The sequence below is a fragment of the Rana temporaria genome, chromosome 12 (assembly GCF_905171775.1).
Source record: "Rana temporaria chromosome 12, aRanTem1.1, whole genome shotgun sequence".
Taxonomy (NCBI): Eukaryota; Metazoa; Chordata; class Amphibia; order Anura; family Ranidae; genus Rana; species Rana temporaria.
In genome coordinates, this window is record NC_053500.1 from 146947359 (window position 1) to 146964242 (window position 16884).

At 51.3% G+C, this 16884-nt stretch overlaps 1 protein-coding gene across 1 annotated transcript in view; it reads left to right on the forward strand.

The window, feature by feature from the left end:
• The window catches only part of RAB40B (RAB40B, member RAS oncogene family), a 59430-nt gene that overhangs the window by 3587 nt on the left and 38959 nt on the right, over nt 1-16884 (forward strand). Inside the window, exon 2 of the mRNA XM_040331150.1 lies at nt 3760-4024. Coding sequence (XP_040187084.1) covers nt 3883-4024 — 142 coding nt within the window. The 5' untranslated portion in view covers nt 3760-3882. The remainder of the gene's footprint in view (nt 1-3759; nt 4025-16884) is intronic.

A 16884-nucleotide genomic window follows, 5' to 3' on the forward strand; every position in this document is an offset into this window, starting at 1 on the left:
ATGAATGCATGAATGACTTGTATAGCGCAACAACGCATGCGAACTGAATCGCCTCTGGGCGCTTTTTTACCCCGTAGAATCATCACACGCTTGGCCAATCATCAGCCAGTGATGCCGCAGTGAATTATGGTCTGTGAACTGTAACCCGAATTTGGCGCGAACGACCCGACTCGACTCATGAGTTCGACTCGAATACGAAGCTCATCCCTAATAGAGAGATATATATATTTTTTTTAAATTACATGTGATGCCATTAAAAATGAATTCAGTGATTCCGCTGGTTTGTTATAAAATTTGGCAAACAGGTAATTTTTTGTTCTCCTTCACTGATGTGCGCTGATGAGGCGGCGCTGATAGATTGCACTAAAGGGTACTGATGGGTGGCACTAGATTTCATTGATAGGTGACACTGATGGACAGCACTAGATGGCACGGATAGGCCACTGATAGGTGGCACTGATGGGAAACACTGAGCACTGGTGGTGGGCACTGATTGGCAACACTGGTGGTGGGCACTGATTGGCAACACTGGTGGTGGGCACTGATTGGCAACACTGGTGGTGAGCACTGATTGGCAGCGCTAGTGGTGGACACTGATGGGCTGCATTAAAGGGCACTGATGGGTGGCACTAGATTTCATTGATAGGTGACACTGATGGACAGCACTAGATGGCACGGATAGGCCACTGATAGGTGGCACTGATGGGAAACACTGAGCACTGGTGGTGGGCACTGATTGGCAACGCTGGTGGTGGGCACTGATTGGCAACGCTGGTGGTGGGCACTGATTGGCAACGCTGGTGGTGGGCACTGATTGCAACACTGGTGGTGGGCACTGATGGGCTGCATTAAAGGCCACTGATGGGTACCACTGGTGGTGGGCACTGATTGGCAGCACAGGTGAGCCCTCTTGGGACTGCCCTGATAATCAGTGTAGATGCCCCTTTCACACACACCAGTTATCTTCTCCTGTCGCTGTCAGTGTGAGGAAAGGAATGCCGATGACTGGCTTGGTCATCCGCTGTGATTGGACACAGCAGATTAGGTGGTAAAGGGCCGCTGTGATTGGCCCTACACCCCGATCTGTGATCAGCTGAGTCCTGAGGAGGGAGCGCGGGCAGCGCGATCACGGCAGGACGTCCGCAGATTCCCACCCGGGAATGTCAGCCCGCTCTGTAGCTATGGAGGGGGTGGGAAAAGGTTTATCCCAAAACCAAAAATATCATTTATTGCAGCTCACCGATCATTAGATGTGGCGGTTGCATTAGTTTTATTTTTCAGGGGTTCCCCCCCCCCTCTCTCTCTCTGTTTTTCATCTAGTGATCTGGAAGCTAGTAACACACCTCATGTATTGCAGTAAAAAAAAAAATGTTTTAATTTTTTTGTGCAGCCTGTCAATGCTCATCAGTGCCCATCTATACAGCCTTGTAGGCACACATCAGTGCCCATCTATACAGCCTTGTAGGCACACATCAGTGCCCATCTATACAGCCTTGTAGGCACACATCAGTGCCCATCTATACAGCCTTGTAGGCACACATCAGTGCCCATCTATACAGCCTTGTAGGCACACATCAGTGCCCATCTATACAGCCTTGTAGGCACACATCAGTGCCCATCTATACAGCCTTGTAGGCACACATCAGTGCCCATCTATACAGCCTTGTAGGCACACATCAGTGCCCATCTATACAGCCTTGTAGGCACACATCAGTGCCCATCTATACAGCCTTGTAGGCACTCATCAGTGCCCATCTATACAGCCTTGTAGGCACTCATCAGTGCCCATCTATACAGCCTTGTAGGCACACATCAGTGCCCATCTATACAGCCTTGTAGGCACACATCAGTGCCCATCTATACAGCCTTGTAGGCACACATCAGTGCCCATCTATACAGCCTTGTAGGCACACATCAGTGCCCATCTATACAGCCTTGTAGGCACACATCAGTGCCCATCTATACAGCCTTGTAGGCACACATCAGTGCCCATCTATACAGCCTTGTAGGCACACATCAGTGCCCATCAGTGAAGGAGAAAAATTATAAAATTTCAAAAATTTGGGTCTCTTTTGTTTAGCAAAAAATAAACCCCCCCCCCCCTTTCAGTGGTGATTAAATCTCTATCTGTCTCACAAAAAATGATACAAATGTCATACGTGTAAAGTGTTACATGAACGTGTAAATGTCATTCAAAGTGTGAGAGCTCTGAAAATTGGCCTGGGCAGGATGGGGGGTAAAAGTGCCCGGTAGGGAAGTGGTTGAAGGATCTGCTAGTGCCGGATATCAGAGGTCTAGTGGGGTCCATGCCGCTCCGGCGCCCCCCGCATGGATCCGAAGCTCGCTATTTATAATGGCGGAGCAATCTAAGAATGGTTTCTATGACAACTGCAGGGAGGGATTGCTCCGAGTATAGAAGTGTTATTTCTCACCTGTCATTCGCTAACATATCGTAACGATCGCTTTGTTTAAATGCGGCAACGGGGCACTTCAATTCCGGAGAGCGCCCCCCACCCATAGCGCACACCTAGACCGCGTCCTATAGCGCACACCTAGACCGCGTCCCCCTATAGAGCACACCTAGACCGCGTCCCCCTATAGAGCACACCTAGACCGCGTCCCCCTATAGCGCACACCTAGACCGCGTCCCCCCTATAGAGCACACCTAGACCGCGTCCCCCCTATAGAGCACACCTAGACCGCGTCCCCCCTATAGAGCACACCTAGACCGCGTCCCCCCTATAGAGCACACCTAGACCGCGTCCCGCCTATAGAGCACACCTAGACCGCGTCCCGCCTATAGAGCACACCTAGACCGCATCCCCCTATAGCGCACACCTAGACCGCGTCCCCCCTATAGCGCACACCTAGACCGCGTCCCCCCTATAGAGCACACCTAGACCGCGTCCCCCCTATAGAGCACACCTAGACCGCGTCCCCCCTATAGAGCACACCTAGACCGCGTCCCCCCTATAGAGCACACCTAGACCGCGTCCCCCCTATAGAGCACACCTAGACCGCGTCCCCCCTATAGAGCACACCTAGACCGCGTCCCCCCTATAGAGCACACCTAGACCGCGTCCCCCCTATAGCGCACACCTAGACCGCGTCCCCCCTATAGCGCACACCTAGACCGCGTCCCCCCTATAGCGCACACGTAGACCGCGTCCCCCCTATAGCGCACACGTAGGCCGCGTCCCCCCTATAGCGCACACGTAGGCCGCGTCCCCCCTATAGCGCACACGTAGGCCGCGTCCCCCCTATAGCGCACACGTAGGCCGCGTCCCCCCTATAGCGCACACGTAGGCCGCGTCCCCCCTATAGCGCACACGTAGGCCGCGTCCCCCCTATAGCGCACACGTAGGCCGCGTCCCCCCTATAGCGCACACGTAGGCCGCGTCCCCCCTATAGCGCACACGTAGGCCGTGTCCCCCTATAGCGCACACGTAGGCCTTGTCCCCCCTATAGCGCACACGTAGGCCGTGTCCCCCCTATAGCGCACACGTAGGCCGTGTCCCCCCTATAGCACACACGTAGACCGTGTCCCCCCTATAGCGCACACTGGATGAATGTGCACAGGAGGCACACTAGACAGCAGTATTGTCCATCTGGTGGGGGGGGGGGTGAGGAGTGTTGGTCGTACTAGCAGATTTAAATACACTAACAAACTGAAGCCAAACTTTATAAGCAGTGTTAGCAAACCGTTACGTAATTCTGTATTGGTTCCATTCATGAAGTCTCACTTCTCCCGTCTCCTAGTTTTGCTGAGGATTCTGGGTATGATTTTGCCCTCTGCTCTGCCCCTGTGACCCCGGTTTCTTCTCACCCCCATGATGGGCTGAGGCAGCGCCCAATCGTCTGGAGAGTCTCCCGGACAGGAGAATGACCCACAGAGCCAGTCCACTCAAAGCCTATGACTTCCTCCTGAAGTTCCTATTGGTCGGGGACAGCGATGTCGGCAAAGGGGAGATCCTGGCCAGTCTGCAGGACGGGTCCACAGAGTCGCCCTACGGCTACAACATGGGTGAGTGCGACGTCGTGACGTCATTTCTTCCTCTGCTCTGTGAACCGGAGGAATGTTTGGCATTGGGTCTTTGTTGTCATGGAGAACAAGGCGGGCCGAATCCTCCTTCACCATGCGCTTTGCTCCTTGGAGAACGTTTACCAAGGTGGGGAGAAGACCTTTTATTGCCCCCCCCCCCCCAAATAAAGTGCACCAACCTTGAGAATTCCCTTAGTGATGTATAAAAAGGGGTCTCCAAAAACCCCTCTATGGTGAAAGCGGATCAAGGTCCATAGTCCACACAAAGCGACCAGGTCACCGAGACTGTGCCCAGCAAGTCAGGGGACCTTCCAGATGGCTGACTCATTTCGAGGGGGATTCCCCCATGTATTAAGGCTCTGAGGAAGAGGGGATCCCCCCTTGAAACGCGTCAACCACCTGGAAGGTCCCCTGACTTGCTGGCAACAGTCTCTGTGACTTGGTCGCTTTGATGAAAGCATATCAAGGTCCATAGTAGACACAAAGCGACCAGGTCACCGAGACTGTACCCAGCAAGTCATGGGACCTTCCAGATGGCTGACTAATTTCGAGGGGGGTGGTCCCCCATGTTTCAAGGCTCTAAAGCAGAGGGGATTCCCCCAAACCCTCGAAACAGGTCAACCACCTGGAAGGTCCTCCGACTTGCTGGCAACAGTCTCGGTGACCTGGTCGCTTTGATGAAAGCATATCAAGGTCCATAGTAGACACAAAGTGACCAGGTCACCGAGACTGTACCCAGCAAGTCGGAGGACCTTCCAGACGGCTGACTCATTTCGAGGGGGGTTCCCCCTTTTTTTAAGGCTCTGAGAAAGAGGGGATTCCCCCCCCCCCCCTCGATACGCATCAACCACCTGGAAGGTCCTCCGACTTGCTGGCAACAGTCTCGGTGACTTGGTCGCTTTGATGAAAGCATATCAAGGTCCATAGTAGACACAAAGTGACCAAGTCACCGAGACTGTACCCAGCAAGTCGGAGGACCTTCCAGACGGCTGACTCATTTCGAAGGTATTCCCTCCCCCCTTGAAACGCGTCAACCACCTGGTTGCGCATTGAGGCCTTCAGGGTAAGACTGCATAGGTTAAGCATTTTAATAAAATAAATAAATTAACCATATATTTTATTGAACATAATGAATAAATATATTTTAAACAATAAGAAAACGTGCCATAATCCAAAGGCTAATCAACACAAAGGGCACAGCACGGGGCACAGTGCAGGTTGCGGGACAATGCCATCCTGGGACAGCTTGGTAAAAAGCGTGACTATCCCAGCTAATCTGGGACAATCGGCAAATACGATGTAATGCAAGATTATCATGAGGCCCCCCCATGCACCTGGGGCCTCTGGGCCGTGCCCATGCATTATGACAGCCCTGCCCGGCACTGCCTGCTTTAAACCCTTGAATCCTGCAGTATGGTTTCACCTGCTTGAACCCCTTGGACTGCAAAGCGGCCCCATTCACCAGGGGGGGGGGGGGGGAAATGTTGCATTGATTTGTATTGTGGTTGGTTCTTTTGGATCTCTTGGAAGCAATTAATAAAATCTCCACCTTTTTTGGCTGATCGACACGGCAGAGTCAGAAAACGATCCACCTATGGGTAGCTTTGGTAGAGCGCGGTGATGAGTTCCCAGGTCTGTAGCCCCGACACGTCCGTCACGAGGAGTTCCCACGCTCTCTACTGTATGTAAATGTTCTATTCTGCGTTACTGGGAATACCTGGCCCCCGAGGCGAACGGGAACCGTGCCAGAGACTCCGACAGGGAGAGGTCTCCTGAGATTCCCAGGAGTCGTAAGAAGTCAGGTGACCAAAGATGGAGCGCCACCTAAAAAAACATTTCCCATGTGACCTGACTTTATTTTTTTTTTAAATAAAGTTTCGATTAGATTATTTTTTATTTTTTTTGTTATGACCGGGTATAGAAAATAGACTTTGTAGACCTTTTGCGGAGGAGACATTCAGGTCTGTCGCCTAATCCTCTAAGACCGCGTCATTCCTTAAGGGCTTCCAGCAGAGCGGGCTTAAGGATATCCCGGCTCGGGGACGGGTGCGTCACGGCAAATATCCCAGAGCCGCGGTATGACCCACTTCTCCTGAGCTGGAGCTGGCACAGGGCACTCGATCCCTCCGCATTGTGCCAGGCGGGTTTTATTATGAATGTTCTCCAGCGAGTCTCAGAGCGTCTCGGTGACTTGCCACCCGACTACAGGAGTCGCTGTACAGAGGGATTACCGCAGGAAGCCTGAGCTGGTTTCTGGGCATCGAAATGCATCAGTAGTCCCCATGGTTGGCAATTGTCATTGATGAAAAGAAAGCAAAGAAGTTTTTCTTTTTACATTTTTTGGTAAAATATCTTTGCTTCTGGTTTCTCAGATTTGTCCAAAAAAAGATACCCCTCAAACTACGTCCAAAACGCGATACCCCTCAAACTACGTCCAAAAGGCGATGCCTCTCAAACTACGTCCAAGAGGCGATGCCCCTCAAACTACGTCCAAAAGGCGATGCCTCTCAAACTACGTCCAAGAGGCGATGCCCCTCAAACTACGTCCAAAAGGCGATGCCCCTCAAACGACGTCCAAAAGGCGATGCCCCTCAAACGACGTCCAAAAGGCGATGCCCCTCAGACTACGTCCAAAAGGCGATGCCCCTCAGACTACGTCCAAAAGGCGATGCCCCTCAGACTACGTCCAAAAGGCGATGCCCCTCAGACTACGTCCAAAAGGCGATGCCCCTCAGACTACGTCCAAAAGGCGATGCCCCTCAGACTACGTCCAAAAGGCGATGCCCCTCAGACTACGTCCAAAAGGCGATGCCCCTCAGACTACGTCCAAAAGGCGATGCCCCTCAGACTACGTCCAAAAGGCGATGCCCCTCAGACTACGTCCAAAAGGCGATGCCCCTCAGACTACGTCCAAAAGGCGATGCCCCTCAGACTACGTCCAAAAGGCGATGCCCCTCAGACTACGTCCAAAAGGCGATGCCCCTCAGACTACGTCCAAAAGGCGATGCCCCTCAGACTACGTCCAAAAGGCGATGCCCCTCAGACTACGTCCAAAAGGCGATGCCCCTCAGACTACGTCCAAAAGGCGATGCCCCTCAGACTACGCCCAAAAGGCGATGCCCCTCAGACTACGCCCAAAAGGCGATGCCCCTCAGACTACGCCCAAAAGGCGATGCCCCTCAGACTACGCCCAAAAGGCGATGCCCCTCAGACTACGCCCAAAAGGCGATGCCCCTCAGACTACGCCCAAAAGGCGATGCCCCTCAGACTACGCCCAAAAGGCGATGCCCCTCAGACTACGCCCAAAAGGCGATGCCCCTCAGACTAGCAGTGCTGCCTATCAGTCTCACCTACCAGTGCTGATCAGTGCCCATTACTGCCAGCTATCGGTGCCCACCAGTGCCACTTATCAATACCCTTCAGTGTCACCGCTCAGTGCCCACCAGTGCAGCCCCATCAGCGTACATCAATGAAGGAGAATTTTTTTTTTTTATTATTGTAATAACAAATAAAAACTGCAGAGGTGATCAAATACCACCAAAAGAAATCTATTTGTGGGAAAAAAAATTATGAAAATTTCATTTGGGTACAGTGTAGCATGACCGCGTAATTGTCATTCAAAGAGTAAGAGCGCTGAAAGCTGAATATTGTCCTGGGCAGGAGGGGGTGGGGGGTGTAAGTGCCCCCCCGGTATTGAAGTGGTTAAGCAATTTCCATACAAAAAAAGAAGTTGATTTGGATACATTTTCTTAAGTCGGGCAGAAATGACGGCCCTGCGCCTCTGGAATCCAGGAACGGATTGGAGGCCTATACTTGGGTCACATGGTATGGAAGTATTTTTGGATGCGATGATCTGTCTCTTAAGTTGACTTCAAATGAAACCTAACCCCGTTTTTTACGATGGAAGGGACGCTCGATGACCTCATTTATGAGGATATCAGACTAATGTCTCCGCTGCCAGGAGCAGACAACGGGGAGAATCATCAAATGATTTCAGCAGATCCTTTTTTAGTTTCTGGAATTTGTATTCGAATCGGTTTGATTTGTAAGTTGGGTTCTCGCGGCGGTCCCATCCGGTCCCGAAGGCCTGCTTTGCTCCTCCTTATCGGGACGGAATCAGTTTTTCAGAAAGTTCTCCTCCTAGAACCTGAAATTCTGGTTCTCTGGAATGTCGTCTTCAGACGGGATGACGTAACTCTGTTTAGCCAAAAGCTCGGCCTGCCCCAACATGCAGCCGCTGTGTGAGGGACATGGGAAAGAACGCCAAGTCGCGCTCTTTCTTTAATGTCATCCTGAGATATATATGTGGAGGGCAGCCAATGGGAATACGGCTTGTCCAGGCTGGCCGTGCATTACGGGAATTGTGATGTCACCGATTCATACTGAGGCCAGTTGCTATAAATTGTGAGAGCGCGCCGGGTGAAGTCATCTATTGTTCACTATGTAAACGTACATTATATTACCAAAAGTATTGGGACGCCCGCCTTTACACACATGGAGGTCGATTCAGGTACGTTTTGCGCCCTCTTACTTCATTCATGAAGCAGTAGCTACGTAATTTGCGCGGGCGCTCCCTAAAACTGCCCGGCGTAAGGGCGCGTAATTTAAATGATCCCGTAGGGGGCGTGGATCATTTAAATTAGGCGCGTTCCCGCGCCGAGCGTAGTGCGCATTGCATTGCGGTAAATGACGTCGCAAGGACGTCATTTGCTTCAAAGTGAACGTGATTGGCGTCCAGCGCCATTCACGATTCACTTACGCAAACAACGTAATTTTCAAATTTCGCGACGCGGGAACGACGGGTATACTTAGCATTGGCTGCGCCTGCTAATAGCAGGAGCAGCCTTACGCGGAACGCGACAAACGCAAACGACGTAAAATGCGTACGTAGGGCGCGCGTACGGTTGTGAATCGGCGTTAGTATGCAATTTGCATACTATACGCTGACCAACAACGGGAACGCCACCTAGCGGCCATCGTAAGAATGCAGCCTAAAATATGCGTGGCATAAGAGCCTTATGCCAGTCATATTTTAGGCTGCAGTCGGCGTATCGAGCTTCCTGAATCAGGAGCAGTCGATACGCCGGCGCAACTAAGCAATTGCGCTGCGTAACTATGGTGGAATTTCCAGATAACGACGGCGGGCGATCGCGCCCTTCACCATCCACCCAAACTACCACAAAAACCCTTCTGGGTGGGCTTTACCCCCCTAATTCTCGTCTCCTGCTAATGGCGCCTCTGTAATGAGCATTTCCTGATAATTGGGCTCTTGGAGAGAGAGAAGGTGATTTATCTTCCGTCACATCAGGTTTTTCCTCTCGTCGTCTTTTTACAGCTCGGCAATAAACGTTGCAGACGGAATATTATCTCCTTAATCTTTCCTTTTTTCTCGTAAATTCTCTCGTGTTTGAGTCAGAGCCGCGCATCTCCTGCTTGGCCCTCAAGGACATCTGACTCTTCTTCGCTTGGAAAGACAAACCCGCCATCAAATAGAGACGTTTATTATCGGCGATGCCGGGAGTGACCAGGAAATCCGATACGGGGGCCGTGATTTATGGCAGCTCCGGGCTCTCCATTTACGATTGCCGGGATTATAGGAATAAAAGAGAAGATGGGATGTCAATCCTATGGCTGCACGGCAATTATCCTTCCAGTTACACGGCATTATGGGAAAGGATGTTGAGGAACCAGTCGTGGCGCCACTCTATATGGCCCAACGTATGTGGCCTCCCTTTGGGGTCATCAACACTTGTGTGACGCTTCAACAAAGCTTGGCAAATGTCCTGTGCATGTTGAACCCCAGTAGTACCCTCACTCAGCAGATCCCCAGCTCAATACCCCTGTTCAGTAGATTCCCAGCTCAGTAGTTACCCCCAGCTCTGCTGATCTCCTGTTCAGTAGTTACCCCCCCAGCTCTGCTGATCCCTCGCTCGGTAGTAACCCCCAGCTCTGCTGATCTCCTGCTCAGTAGTAACCCCCATGGCCAAGGGCTTGTGGGCACCTGACTATCACACCCATGGCCAAGGGCTTGTGGGCACCTGACTATCACACCCATGGCCAAGGGCTTGTGGGCACCTGACTATCACACCCATGGCCAAGGGCTTGTGGGCACCTGACTATCACACCCATGGCCAAGGGCTTGTGGGCACCTGACTATCACACCCATGGCCAAGGGCCTGTGGACACCACCTGATTATCACATTTATGGCCAAGAGCTTGTGGACACCTGACTATCGCACCCATGGCCAAGAGCTTGTGGACACCTGACTATGGCACCCATGGCCAAGAGCCTGTGGACACCTGACTATGGCACCCATGGCCAAGAGCCTGTGGACACCCGACTATGGCACCCATGGCCAAGAGCCTGTGGACACCCGACTATGGCACCCATGGCCAAGAGCCTGTGGACACCCGACTATGGCACCCATGGCCAAGAGCCTGTGGACACCCGACTATGGCACCCATGGCCAAGAGCCTGTGGACACCCGACTATGGCACCCATGGCCAAGAGCCTGTGGACACCCGACTATGGCACCCATGGCCAAGAGCCTGTGGACACCCGACTATGGCACCCATGGCCAAGAGCCTGTGGACACCCGACTATGGCACCCATGGCCAAGAGCCTGTGGACACCCGACTATGGCACCCATGGCCAAGAGCCTGTGGACACCCGACTATGGCACCCATGGCCAAGAGCCTGTGGACACCCGACTATGGCACCCATGGCCAAGAGCCTGTGGACACCCGACTATGGCACCCATGGCCAAGAGCCTGTGGACACCCGACTATGGCACCCATGGCCAAGAGCCTGTGGACACCCGACTATGGCACCCATGGCCAAGAGCCTGTGGACACCCGACTATGGCACCCATGGCCAAGAGCCTGTGGACACCCGACTATGGCACCCATGGCCAAGAGCCTGTGGACACCCGACTATGGCACCCATGGCCAAGAGCCTGTGGACACCCGACTATGGCACCCATGGCCAAGAGCCTGTGGACACCCGACTATGGCACCCATGGCCAAGAGCCTGTGGACACCCGACTATGGCACCCATGGCCAAGAGCCTGTGGACACCCGACTATGGCACCCATGGCCAAGAGCCTGTGGACACCCGACTATGGCACCCATGGCCAAGAGCCTGTGGACACCCGACTATGGCACCCATGGCCAAGAGCCTGTGGACACCCGACTATGGCACCCATGGCCAAGAGCCTGTGGACACCCGACTATGGCTCCCATGGCCAAGAGCCTGTGGACACCCGACTATGGCACCCATGGCCAAGAGCCTGTGGACACCCGACTATGGCACCCATGGCCAAGAGCCTGTGGACACCCGACTATGGCACCCATGGCCAAGAGCCTGTGGACACCCGACTATGGCACCCATGGCCAAGAGCCTGTGGACACCCGACTATGGCACCCATGGCCAAGAGCCTGTGGACACCCGACTATGGCACCCATGGCCAAGAGCCTGTGGACACCCGACTATGGCACCCATGGCCAAGAGCCTGTGGACACCCGACTATGGCACCCATGGCCAAGAGCCTGTGGACACCCGACTATGGCACCCATGGCCACGAGCTTGTGGACACCTGACTATCGCACTTTTATATAAGCACGTTGGACATCCTATACAAATGTGACAGCTGTCAGATTTTTCCGGAGATGGTTTGCCAGTTTCTGATCATTACTAGAGGCTGGGAGCCGCCTATGACAGCTCAGTCACTGTGCTGGGAACGTAGAGTGAGTGCCCTTTCAGCACAGAAACCTCAACCTTCCATAAACCCATATGTATGGCTTGTGGGCATTAAAGCCCACCCTCTAGGACAGGGTCTCAAACTGGTGGCCCTCCAGCGGTTTCAAAACTACAAGTCCCATAAAGCATTGCAAGACTGTCAGTTACAAGCATGACTCCCACAGGCAGAGGCATGATGGGACTTGTAGTTTCTGCTAGAGGGCCACCAGTTTGAGACCCCCTGCTTCTAGGATGCCATACATATGCTTTATGTGTGTCGCATAAGGTTAATAGTGCACCAGTGCCAGCCAATAGGACAGATGGTCTGTAAGAATGGAGGTCTTTCTCCAGTGGTCTACCCCCACCCCCACCCCAGCCAAAATACTTATCTCCCATTGTTCTAAAAGAAAATTGTACATCAAAGTTATAGAACAATGTAAATAATTTCCCCAAAAAGTAAAGTAATAAATAAAAACCCATTTTTACAATGAATAGAAATATTTTATAGAGTAGAACATAGAGTACAGTACATTTTGGGGTTCATACAGAGTAAGAAATTTCCATCATTTTGGGCGGGGGAATCTTCTTCTTCTCTTTTCATTCATTTTCTATGTTTTGTAATCAGAAGTCTCTTCTTGTCACCCCCCCCTCCCAAACGCGGACTCGTCCCGTCCCGTCCACATACCAGTCTAGTATTATGTACACAGGGAGTGTTGATGCTCCACTTTCTCTATTTGTGATTATTATAAATACAACGTTTGCTGTTGGCAGAGAATTCCGGTTATATTGTAGAGCGCGATCTGCGTCAACAAAATTCTTCCTCTAGGCCAGTGATGGCGAACCTCGGCACTCCAGGTGTTTTGGAACTACATTTCCCATGATGCTCCACTACACTGCAGAGTGCATGAGGATCATGGGAAATGTAGTTCTAAAACCTCTGGGGTGCCGAGGTTCCCCATCACTGCTCTAGAGGTCTGAGGGTCGGTGAAGATTTGTACCGTTTCTTCTACATTATTTGTTCTGTTGACCCAATGGATTGCATGGTGACCAAGTATTCTATTATACTGGTGTGTACAAGCAGAGTATATCAGGAGAGGAGAGTTATAGAGGAAGGAGCAGAGTCCTCCAGCAGAGTATATCAGGAGAGGAGAGTTATAGAGGAAGGAGCAGAGTCCTCCAGCAGAGTATATCAGGAGAGGAGAGTTATAGAGGAAGGAGCAGAGTCCTCCAGCAGAGTATATCAGGAGAGGAGAGTTATAGAGGAAGGAGCAGAGTCCTCCAGCAGAGTATATCAGGAGAGGAGAGTTATAGAGGAAGGAGCAGAGTCCTCCAGCAGAGTATATCAGGAGAGGAGAGTTATAGAGGAAGGAGCAGAGTATTTCAGGAGAGGAGAGTTATAGAGGAAGGAGCAGAGTCCTCCAGCAGAGTATTTCAGGAGAGGAGAGTTATACTCTGCTGGAGGACTCTGCTCCTTCCTCTATATCAGGAGAGGAGAGTTATAGAGGAAGGAGCAGAGTCCTCCAGCAGAGTATATCAGGAGAGGAGAGTTATAGAGGAAGGAGCAGAGTCCTCCAGCAGAGTATATCAGGAGAGGAGAGTTATAGAGGAAGGAGCAGAGTCCTCCAGCAGAGTATATCAGGAGAGGAGAGTTATAGGGGAAGGAGCAGAGTCCTCCAGCAGAGTATATCAGGAGAGGAGAGTTATAGAGGAAGGAGCAGATATAATATAATTCGCTGCCTCCTCGGAAGCTCCTGGTCAGTGTAAAGCTCAGGCATAGCAATGTCGGAATATTTTGTCTTTATCTTGCTTTAGTTGGCAGGTGAAGACGTTTCTCGCAGGACTCGGGAACTCCCACATCCTGAGCGTTTGGCACAATCACACGAATTTGGAAGGTTGAGACGACTTTATATAGTCCAGACCCTGACTAAAAGCTCGCTGTTTACCTTCTAATATCATTTGCAGGCGCTCCTGTCTACCAATATGTACTCCCCATCTTCACCTAGAAGACATTTAGTCAGAAAACACTTTTTGTAAGTCTACCTGTCATCAATAGTGTAGAGAGGAGCTGTTTCGTGATGGTGCAGTTAGCCAATCCAATCACTAGAGACCAGTGACCTCACCGAGACCCTTCATATTCATGAGAACACAGCCAATCCAATCACTAGAGACCAGTGACCTCACAGAGACCCTTCATATTCATGAGAACACAGCCTATCCAATCACTAGAGACCAGTGACATCACCGAGACCTTCATATTCATGAGAACACAGCCTATCCAATCACTAGAGACCAGTGACATCACCGAGACCCTTCATATTCCTGAGAACACAGCCTATCCAATCACTAGAGACCAGTGACATCACTGAGACCCTTCATATTCCTGAGAACACAGCCTATCCAATCACTAGAGACCAGTGACATCACCGAGACCCTTCATATTCATGAGAACACAGCCTATCCAATCACTAGAGACCAGTGACATCACCGAGACCCTTCATATTCATGAGAACACAGCCTATCCAATCACTAGAGACCAGTGACATCACCGAGACCCTTCATATTCATGAGAACACAGCCTATCCAATCACTAGAGACCAGTGACATCACAGAGACCCTTCATATTCATGAGAACACAGCCTATCCAATCACTAGAGACCAGTGACATCACGAGACCCTTCATATTCATGAGAACACAGCCTATCCAATCACTAGAGACCAGTGACATCACCGAGACCCTTCATATTCATGAGAACACAGCCTATCCAATCACTAGAGACCAGTGACATCACAGAGACCCTTCATATTCATGAGAACACAGCCTATCCAATCACTAGAGACCAGTGACATCACGAGACCCTTCATATTCATGAGAACACAGCCTATCCAATCACTAGAGACCAGTGACATCACAGAGACCCTTCATATTCATGAGAACACAGCCTATCCAATCACTAGACCAGTGACATCACCGAGACCCTTCATATTCATGAGCACACAGCCTATCCAATCACTAGAGACCAGTGACATCACAGAGACTCTTCATATTCATGAGAACACAGCCTATCCAATCACTAGAGACCAGTGACATCACCGAGACCCTTCATATTCATGAGAACACAGCCTATCCAATCACTAGAGACCAGTGACATCACCGAGACCCTTCATATTCATGAGAACACAGCCTATCCAATCACTAGAGACCAGTGACATCACCGAGACCCTTCATATTCATGAGAACACAGCCTATCCAATCACTAGAGACCAGTGACATCACAAGACCCTTCATATTCATGAGAACACAGCCTATCCAATCACTAGAGACCAGTGACATCATCGAGACCCTTCATATTCATGAGAACACAGCGTATCCAATCACTAGAGACCAGTGACATCACGAGACCCTTCATATTCATGAGAACACAGCCTATCCAATCACTAGAGACCAGTGACATCACCGAGACCCTTCATATTCATGAGAACACAGCCTATCCAATCACTAGAGACCAGTGACATCACCGAGACCCTTCATATTCCTGAGAACACAGCCTATCCAATCACTAGAGACCAGTGACATCACGAGACCCTTCATATTCATGAGAACACCGCCTATCCAATCACTAGAGACCAGTGACATCACGAGACCCTTCATATTCATGAGAACACAGCCTATCCAATCACTAGAGACCAGTGACATCACCGAGACCCTTCATATTCATGAGAACACAGCTCCTCCTCCGATGCATTTCACCCCGCCCACAGGTGTTAGTCATGGACAGGACTGTGGAATCTTCCATGACTAAACCCTGTGGGCGGGGTGAAATGCATTTGGGGGTGTGGCCTGAATGGAGTCTGGGCTGAGGCTGCTGATTGTCTCAAATGGCACATATCACACAAAGCCCTGTATGGATAGTAAGAGGAGCCTCAGCCCAGACTCCATCCAGGCCACGCCCCACCAACGTGCTTCACTTTGCCCACAGGGTTTGGTCATGGAGGTGAAGATTCAATCATTTGTGAAGCAAGAGCATGCTGATAGGATCAAAGAGCAGAGTGATGAGCTCATCAAGCCAGCTGTTTTCCCCCCTATCCAATCAGAGGCTGGGGGAGGGGCAGGATCTTGAAATGTTACTGAACTGCATCCAAGTAAAATCAGGTCTTCTGCCCTGACAGGCAGGGGCTGTGCAGCGGAGCTGTGTAAATCTCCGGACTGGATGGGCAAGAATGATACTTTGGAAAGTAATAGACTCTTCTATCCATAGAATCTGTTCACCGGGAAACTCCCAGATTCATATCTGCAGAGTGGCAAACGTTCTTCTTTATTGTCGGGTTGTCTGAGAATGATGGAGGGATTCCCTTATGTGGCGATCCTCCGGCGAGGACTCTCCTCCGTACACTCAACACCGGCTCCTCTGTAAACTGTTTGGATTCGGCTCTCCAAATAAAGGCAATAAATTAATCGTTCCGAGAACGTGGAATAGTAAACAAAGAACGTAAGAGGAGAAAACACGCCGGCCTCCCGCCCAGCCACCGCCGTGTCCGATATCACCGGAGAGGAAAACAAACCCAAATGTTCACCACTGTGTGCGATACGATTTATTACATCATCGAGATATCAATGTAACAAAATAAAGATCGTGATGTCACTTCCTGATATCTGATAATGGGCACAGCGGGTGTACAGACCCGGGAACTCAGCACAGGGATGGTGGGAACCCCTCATAATGGGCACAGCGGGTGTACAGACCCGGGAACTCAGCACAGGGATGGTGGGAACCCCTCATAATGGGCACAGCGGGTGTACAGACCCGGGAACTCAGCACAGGGATGGTGGGAACCCCTCATAATGGGGCACAGCGGGTGTACAGACCCGGGAACTCAGCACAGGGATGGTGGGAACCCCTCATAATGGGCACAGCGGGTGTACAGACCCGGGAACTCAGCACAGGGATGGTGGGAACCCCTCATAATGGGCACAGCGGGTGTACAGACCCGGGAACTCGGCACAGGGATGGTGGGAACCCCTCATAATGGGCACAGCGGGTGTACAGACCCGGGAACTCAGCACAGGGATGGTGGGAACCCCTCATAATGGGCACAGCGGGTGTAC